Raw genomic sequence first — 8,960 nt, 5'->3', positions numbered from 1 at the left:
GAGCAGCAGGGCTGGGGTGGCCTGGGCAGAGGAAGATGGAGTGGTTGGTGGGCCAGTCTCCTCTCAGCAGGTGGGTCACGGTCAGGGCCTTGGTGGGCACTTACGTGAGCCCTTGCTCCGGCCCACCAGGAGCAAGACAGAGGCCCCCCTCAGGGGACCCTCAGGCTCTGCCACTGCTGTCAGGGCCCACAGGTCTCAGAGAGGGAGTCCTGGCAAGAATGTCCTTCCCACCCTAACACAGAGTGGTGTCTGCAGACATCAGATGACACTGAGCCCTGGTAACGGTGGGTGGGAGGGGGGAGACCAGGAAGGACTTCCAAGCCTGTCCCCCCCAGATGCCACACCGAGCCCGGGTGCAGGGGAAGGGGCTGGCCGAATCAAGGCTTCACATCGGTTCCTCCAGGCCCTATCTCATGGTGGCTGGGGAGCCTTGGGGCAGTTACTCCACTTCCCTGGTGGCCTCAGCTGTCTACAGGCCATGTGGCATGAGGCAGCAGCAGTGGCATGAGGGGAGAGCATGACCGCTTCCCAGGCCTGCACACAGGGTCTGGGGAAAGGGCCCTGAGACCCCCCAGCCCAGGATCCCCATGCCTCTGTCCCACACCTGCTGAGGCAGTGGGGGTAGGAGCCCTGGGACAGGAGCCGCTGCCTCTGCCTGGGTGGTCCCTACAGCCCCCTAGCACTTCCATCCCGTTTCCTGCTCTGGTGGGAGGGAGAGGTTGCTATGGCACCTGAGGGGGGAGGTGTCAGGCAGCACCAGAAGCCTCAGCTGAGGCTGCAGTTGCTGTCCTGTGCAGTGCTGAGGGACAGGCCCTCGTGGGGAGAGGCCCACTCTGTGGTCTCCAAGGCCAGACCCCAGCAGGCTCCTGGGCATCCCATGCTGGTACCTGCTACCCTCAGGAGCTGAGCCCCAAGGCGCTTGTGAGTACCCGCCATCCTAGTTTCACAGGTGGGGAGACTGAGGCCTGCCTGAGAGGAAGGGGCCGCCTGATTTTGGAGCCAGAAATGCATGTTCAGCCTGATGGGCCACAAACAGAACTCAGGAGCAACTGACAAGGTGGGCACTCTGGAGCTGGGTGGCACCCTAGGAGCAAGGCCTCGGGTGAAAGAGGGAGCCTCAGCTCTCTAGGGGCACTCCTGTGGGCATGGCCTTCTCAGAGACCAGAGCAGGCCCAGGAACAGCAGTGGCTTGTTAGGATGGTGGCCCAGGGAGGGCCTGGGCGGCCTGTGCGCACTGCAGTGTGGGAAGCGCTGAGTTAGTGCCTGCTCATGGTTCTTCCTCCTCCTGCTGTCCAAGTTACATGTGCTCTGAGCCCTGTGTAGGGTCACACTGCTTGCTCACAACGCCCAGTGGGGTCGAGTGTAGGGAGCCCAGCCTCGCCGGAACTGAGAACACAGATTGCCCCATGGCAGGTCCAGGCTCCGCACTGCAGGCAGCCCTTTGCAGGCATAGTTACAGAGAAGGGAGCTGGAGTGCTGAGAGCATTCTGAAAGCCTCTCTGTGTCATGCACAAACAACCAAAGACAGCCACGGCAGGACCCGGGCACTGTCGGCTTGAGCGCTGTGGGCAGGCAGCCGGAGCCAGGGCAGATCAAAGGATCTGCAGAGCTTTGCTGCATTTTACAAGGATCTGGCAAAGGAAACTCCAGTGGCCCCCATCCTCCCGGTACTCAGGCTAAAGCAAATGTGAGGCTCCCAGGGGCCTCTAGAGGGCAGACTCAGCAAGTGATGGACAAAAGAGAGGGACAACTCAAGGTAAGTCAAAACTACTGATAAATTCAAATTATTTCAGGACAAAGTGACTAACCTGGCTTCCAGCTCTTCACCATGCCTACTGCCCGGTGCTGTGCAAATGACTGTACTAGTCGGGTCTGCACAGGAAATGAGCCAATAGGCTGGGTGGATCACGTGGGTGGGATAGACGGCTGAGTGAATGACAGATGATACCTGATGGACACTTGGATAGATGGATGGAAAGATGGTTAGATGAATGCTTAGTGGATGGATGAATGGATGGAAAGACGGTTGGATGGATGAGTGGATGCATATATCAGTGGATGGGTGGAAGAATGAATGGATGGGTCAATGCATTGACGGTTTGATGGGTGGATGGAAGGATGGATGAACGGATGGATGCATGGGTGGGTGGGTGGATGGGTGGGTGGGTGGATGGGTGGATGGACAGATGGATGGATGGATGAGTGGGTGGATGGGTGGATGAACAGATAAGCAAACAGGTCAGTAGGTGAACATATTGTGTTTAAGGACATGGTCCCTGTGAATGTGAGGTGGCACGTGTCATATCTGCAGGGCAGGCTGGGACTGGACATTCAGCTGGGGGAGGCACCTCTCTGGAAAACCTTGGGTTTTGCTCCTCAGACTGCTGCCAATCAGACCAGGGCCACCCACATCACTGAGTCTCCTTGAAGTTAGTAGCTACATAACATCTCAAAGCAGCACGCTGATCCTCAAGGACAGTTAGCTTAAGAAATGCTGATGGCCAACTGACTGTGCTGCCCCCAGATGACCCCTTTTCTGTGGTGGCAGTCAGATCTGGGGTTGTGCACGGCAAGTGAGGAAGCGTGGAGCACACGTGGCGGCCGGAGGCGATGCTAAGGAGCGCACTGTGTGATGGCTTTGAACATTCTTCTGGTTACTGAGTGTTTGCAGCCTCAGTTTCCTCTTCTCCAGTGGGACCCCCAACACCCAGAGCTGCACTTCAAGCTGAGCTGAGAAGACCCCATCACGGCAAGCAACAGGACCTCGTGGTGATGTTCCCCCACAATTCCCAAACAGACCCAAGGCAAGGGATGCTGAGGTCTGGCTGCTTGCATGGTGTCACCCACCCGTGGCCAGTGCCAGGGCAAGCCTGGGGCCCTAAGGCCGTCCAAAGGCCACTGTGGCGCTTCTTTCAGCAAATGTGCTGGGCTGTGAGGAGCAGCTGGGCAGAGAGTACCCTGCACTTGGTGGAGAGTGAGGTGTGGTTCTGGGTAGGAACTGGGAGGGGGGACAGCAGCCAGAGTCGGGGAGCCAACATGGGCTGCGGGCTAAAAGCTGTACCGTGCTGGTAGAGCAGCTTGGCATCTGGAGGGATGGGCTATGAGGGTGGAGGGAAGACCCACAGGGCAGCTGGGCTCAACCCACCCCTCCCCTGGAGGGACAGCAGGTGTGGTTGGGGAGGTCCTGGGGGCAGCCCAGGTCATGGCAGGTGGGGAATCCAGAGGGATTAGCAGGGTTTCACAACTCACACAGGTAGCCAGGGCAACTCCTGTGCTAACAGCTATGTGCCAGGGGCTTGGAGGGTGACTGTGGGAGCCAGGAGACAAGGTACTTTTCAGGAAAATACCCGCAAGTCCTGGTAGCCTGCCGTGTGCTGTGACTCGGCAGCACACAGGACACTGAGCTGGAGCCTCTGGGGCCCCAGACAAGGAAAGGGATAGGTCGCCTTTCCTGGGACGTGAGCTCGGTTTCCTACCCAAAACCCTGGTAGAAATTGTGGACGCCATCTTGATGGTGGACCATCCCGCCCCCACCAGGGATGCAGGCACAGACTGCGACTGGGATCCTGCCCTAACCCTCAGCCATGTCACCTCACGGCAGGCTCAGCTCTGATCTCACAGGATAGCAGTGCCCAAGAGGCACAAGACTGGAGTGTGTGGTCGCGGTGGTGGGGGTCCTGGGACCTTGTGAATTTGCAACCAGGCAGTCACAGTGATGAGCACCTGGGGACCCTGGCATGGATGCCATGTAGCGATGGTCAGCTCTGCTAGTGAAGTGTTCTCTGCTTTTGTGATTTCTGCCTTAATTGCTCGGCTGGGGGCTGTGTGAGCTCCAGGCCTGGCAGCCTACGTGACAACCGGCAGGACACCTGGCAGGTCACGGAGGCAGGACGCTCCTCAGGAAGGAGGTGGCTGGTGTTTGATAAGACCCACTGCCCTACAGCCCACCAGTCCATACTCTTTGAAAGTTGCATGCTTCAAACCCACCAACAGAAGCCTGCCAACTTGTTCTTTTTAAAACAGTTAACAGTTAAACTGACCAATCATGACTATAATTATATGGAATCGGCCTGAAACGTACAAGAACCCTGTGCTGTTCAACCTCGCTCTCTTTTTTTCTGCCCTGCTGTTCCTGCTGCAGCCTCGGCTGCTGAGCGGGAGTGGGGTGGCTGGGAGACCTGGGCTAACCTGAATAAACTGGCCTTTATGCATTAGCACCGGCTTCAGACTCCTGATGATTTCCTGGGGATCACAAACCCCAGCACAACACTAGGTCTCAAGCCTGGACCCCTGCTGGATGCTGCCCCCACCCCAGCTGTGACCCCCACCTCACTTCCTGCCTTAGGGAAACAGGGATCCAGCCCCCCTTAGTGCAGCCATGGCTTCAGGCAGCCCCAGCAGGTTCAAAGTCAGTAAGCCTTCTTTTAACCGCATTTTATAAGAAAGGTGTGGAGTGCAGGCACTCAGATGGCAGTCAAGACCTTCCACTGCTTTTCAGTCCCAGTGTTCATGTCAGGCCAGACTGAAGCCCAGAGCCTGAGACTCCAGGGGCCAAGCACCTGAGCCAGCACCTGCTGTCTCCCTGAAGAGCATCAGCAGGAAGCTGCACGGGAAGCAAGCTCTCTGGTGGGAGCGCGGGGCTCCCCAGCAGTGGGGTAGGAACTGTGCTCAATGAGCTGAAACTGGCCTGGGGACCAGCACCCTTGTGGAGAGGGCAGGAGAACCGGGGCTCCTGTCCTGCTCTCTCTCCTCTTCTGGCTGTCAGCACCAGCAGGTCGTGGGCCACAGTTCACCTGCAGGAAGGGGTGGAGCCACGGGAGGACAGAGGTGTCCACGCTTGGAAGAGCAGAGCTAATGGCACCTGCCACAAGGAGACCCAGCCACTCCACACTCCCCTGTTGTGTCCACGCATTGACCCTTAGGGACCTCGCTGCACAGCTTTGAAGTCGCCTTGATTTGTTAGCTGGCATCAAGAAGCTCACCTGGCCTTTCCAGATGCCCTCAAACACAACAGGACAGGCACAGAGGGGAGAAGGGTGCAGATGGGAGCCGAAGAGCTCAGGGCAAGTCACAGAAATGAGAAACAGGTGGCATGCTGCCGGCCCGGGGCGCCACCTTCGGGTGCTTGTGTTGAATCCCCTCCCCGTGCCTCCCTCCCACCGGGCCTTGGACTTGGGGTGGGTGCGCGGCTTTCCATCCTGGTGGACCAACAGGGAAGGTGTGAACAGGCCAGCACTGGCCAGGAACTTCCGGGCGCCAAGGGCTCCCCACAAATACCCTTTTATTATCCTGGAGGAGCCGGCTCGGGTAGGAGATTAGCAGGCCCCGGGGGCTGGCCTCGACCCGCTGTCCGGAGACCCAGGGCTGTTCGGGAAGCTGCGTGATTCAGTGCACAGAGGAGGAAGGCGCGCGAGGCCGGCTTGGAGCAGCGCCCAGAACTCAGTGCACGCTCCCAGGGGTCGGGAACGGCGTCGCCCGCACCACGAGCCACGGCGTCTCGGACCCCCGTCCCAAGTGCAGAAGCGTGGACTCCCACCCGGCCCCTGCCTCTCCCCGCCGCCCCCGGGGACCGCGCGGCGGGGAGGGGGTGCAGCGCCCGACGCCCAGCCACGGCCCGGGTCCCGCCCCGCCCCGGCCCTCCGGCGGCTGGAGGGGGCAGGGAGCAGAGGCGCGCATGTGCACAGCTGGCGCCCCCCGCCCCCCGCGCACAGCTGGGACGTGGGCCGCGGCCGGGAGGCTGCAGTCGGGCGCCGGCGGTGGACGCGCCGGGCTCTCCGCTGTCGCTCCGTGCGCCCGAGCGTCCGTGCGCGCCGTCGGCCATGGCCGCGCGCCCCTGGGGCCCCGCGCGCCGCTGCCTGCTGGCGCTGGTGCTGTGCTGGGGCTCGCTGGCCGCGCTCGCCCAGAAGCCGGGCGCCGGGTGCCCGAGCCGCTGCCTGTGCTTCCGCACCACCGTGCGCTGCATGCATCTGCTGCTGGAGGCCGTGCCGGCCGTGGCGCCGCAGACCTCCATCCTGTGAGTTCGGCCGGGGGCCGGGGGGCTCCGGGGGCGCTGCGCGGACGCCTCGGCCTTTGTCCGCCCGGGCGGGACGCGAGGGGCCGACCCGAGCGCCGAGAGCGCGGCCTCGGGAGCTGCCTTTGTTCGCAACTCGAATCCCCGCCGGCCCGGGGAGTTAGTGGAGCAGCCCGGGGAAGCCCGCGCCGCCCGCCCGCTCCTCCCCGTCCCGCGCCCGTCTCCGCCGCGCTCCGTCCTGGCCCCTCCGCCCGGCCCTCCTCGGCGCGCGCCGTCCCCGCCCGGCCTCCCCCTGCCCCTCTCCCGGAGCGCCGCGCCCGCCGCAGCCCTGCCCGGGAAAACCCCGTCGCGGGCCCCGGGCGGCGCTCGCTCCCGCCGGGCGTCCCGAGGGCTTCCCCGCGGAGCCCCGGCCCGGCCGAGCTGTCCGGGTTTGCGCCAGCCCGGCGGGCACCTGGCCTCGGAGCGGCCTCGCGGGACTCCCGGGGCCGCCGGAGCCCGCCGCGGGGACTGCCGGGCTCCGCGGCTCGGCGAGGTCGGCTGCGTTTTGGGCGCCAACCGCAGCTGGACAACTCAGGCGGAGCTGCCGGTGTGCGTGCCAAAAATAGTTTCCACTTTCCTTGGCGGAGCCAGAGAACTCTTGGCAGCGCCAGAAACCTGCCAAGGGCGTAACAACTTGGGGAGCGCTTGGGGAGGGTGGACAGCTGCGGTCCTACCGCCCGGGGGCCTTGGGGAGCCCGCGGGGCGAGAGAGTCAAGTGGGCCGGAGTCGGTACATTCTGCAGCAAGTCTCTGGGGAAAGCTCGCCTGGAAGCCATCTTCCCCTCTGATTAGCCTTAATGCTTAACAGTGTTGATGGCTAATAAAGAGCACCGTTGTTTAAGGTGCCTGTGCCGGAGCAAAACTACAGCTCGTGCCTGCAAACGTGTGGCTGAGGATGAGGGGGCAGCCCTTGGAGGGTTCCCGGGGTCCAGCGTTTGCAAAGGTGTGGGCTTTCCCGGGCTTTTGGTGTCCCAGGGAGAGAGGTAGATGATTGAATGTACCTCACCCCACCCTGTCCCCGTCCCCCCCACCCCCCCCCCGGCCCCTCGCAGCTGAGCCGGTGAGCAAAGATGAACAGGTGGCGACAGCCAAGAGCAGCCTCCTGTCGCCTGCAGAAGAGTCCGGAGCCCTGTCTGGTGACCAGACAAATCAGGCTCCTGGTCAGGCATGAGGGTCTGGAGACGGGGCAGTGGTGATGTGGGGATGGGTGGGGAGGCTCCCTGGCAGGTGCCCCCTGGTTGGGAGGATGGGGTCTGAGTCGTGTAGCCTGCTCAGGGCACTCAGCAGAAGTGGGGGGTCTGCAGGCCGTTCTTGGTGCTCACTGCCGTTTTCTGGTTTCAAAGAGGGGGCACAGAAGCATGTCCTCAGGGTAGGCTGGGCACGCAGTAGTGCTCTGACTCCTAGCTTGGGCCTCAAGGCCCAGGACCCTCACAGCATGCAGATGTGGGCCACCCCCGGAGTGCCCACTCCCTGAGGTTGCAAAGGGAGCTGCGAGAATCACAGCTGCCCTGCCTTTATGCCCAGGGATGCTGTGTGTCCAGCTTCACCCCGTCACACCTGGGCAGGTGCTGCTTCCAAGATGAACTGGGATGGCAGCAGCAGTTGCCCTGCTCCGGTGCTGTCTGCGATGGCAACGGACGTCACCTCTCCCATTCCACTAAAACTTGTGTCTTCTCCCTTGGTTAGGTTGGTCTGGCCAAATGTCTACCCATTGTGTTTTTAAGAACCCCCTACTTTGGGATTCATTCCTTTTCTCATGGGCTGCGCTTGGTGCTGCTAACTGCCACCCCAGTGACCCTCGCCTCCTTCCGTGTGCACGGGGCGGGACAAGCTTCTTGAGCTCATGAGGGTGGGGGCCGAGGCGCCTGTGCCCCGGTGTGGCTGCTGCGTGCTGTGGGCACTGTTTGCATTTCCATCCTGGTCAGAATTCCCACTCACTTCCCTCTTGAGGTCTTCACTGCCTCATTTTTAAATTAGAATCATGCTGTCCAGTTGATGAATATTTGAGGTTTTTCCAGAGGTTGTTCTGCTGTCGACTTTGCTGTGGCACAGGCGATGGTGTCTTGGGAACGGCCCTGTGCACACCCGAAGCTGGGAAGTGCAGGGCCACATGTCCCCTATATGGGCTCGTGCCGCTTGGAGCACCTCTCCGCAAATGCCTGTTCTGCGGTGGCTGCTGCGGTGGCTGCTGCGGTGGCTGCCTCAGCCGTGAGGGAAGCCCTGCCCAGCTCCTCAGTGGTGCGTGTGTGAGGAGAGGACCAACGGCTCTCACCGAGTTTGCATGTTTATCCTGCAGTCTTACTAGTTTTTGCTTCATGCATGTTGGGGCTGTTGTGAGGCGGAAATGGACTCTTTCCACCAAGAAGTGATTCATTTTATTGATCTTGGCTCTGAAATCTCCAACTTACATTAATATAGCACTCCATTTTTCTGTTGGTTACTGTTTATACTGAGTTTTTCTGTCTCTGTTGTGAACTCCATTTCATATTCAAAATGTATTTCTCGTACGCAAAGCAGTTAGTCCTTGCTTTTTAAGGCCAGCTGAACAATCTGCGCCTTTTAATTAGGATATTTCGATCGCTTACATGTAATTTGGTGATTGTCATGGTTGTGTTTAAATCTTACTGTTTGTCCTATCAGTTGTTTTCCTTTTGGATTACATATATTTTAAATTTTTATGTTGTTAGCTATTCACTTTTTCTTTGTTACTGTTTTCGCATGGCTATCTTAGAATTTATATAGTCATTTTCATTTATTACAGATTATGTTCATGGCATGCTTCTGAAGATACTCTGTAAATACATTTTTGGAACCTAATAGCAATTTCTGTGTGTGAGAGAGAGTGCGCTGGCACCTGTAGGAGTCACAGCATCCAGAGATGGGATCCAGGACCATGTGGGGGGCGGCGTTGG

General features: G+C 60.1%; 1 protein-coding gene across 1 annotated transcript in view; it reads left to right on the top strand.

Moving 5' to 3' along the window:
* The first annotated feature begins 5,789 nt into the window (after positions 1-5,789).
* PXDN (peroxidasin) overlaps positions 5,790-8,960 on the top strand; it is a 57,685-nt gene continuing 54,514 nt past the window's right edge. Inside the window, exon 1 of the mRNA XM_040993905.1 lies at positions 5,790-6,013. Within this exon, the coding sequence (XP_040849839.1) occupies positions 5,820-6,013 (194 nt within the window). The 5' untranslated portion in view covers positions 5,790-5,819. The remainder of the gene's footprint in view (positions 6,014-8,960) is intronic.

This window comes from Ochotona curzoniae, unplaced genomic scaffold, assembly GCF_017591425.1.
Source record: "Ochotona curzoniae isolate NIBS_2020 unplaced genomic scaffold, NIBS_Ocur_1.0 contig_883, whole genome shotgun sequence".
Classification (NCBI taxonomy): Eukaryota; Metazoa; Chordata; class Mammalia; order Lagomorpha; family Ochotonidae; genus Ochotona; species Ochotona curzoniae.
The sequence above is the reverse complement of the archived record's forward strand: the minus strand, read 5'-3'. Positions and strand labels throughout refer to the sequence as shown.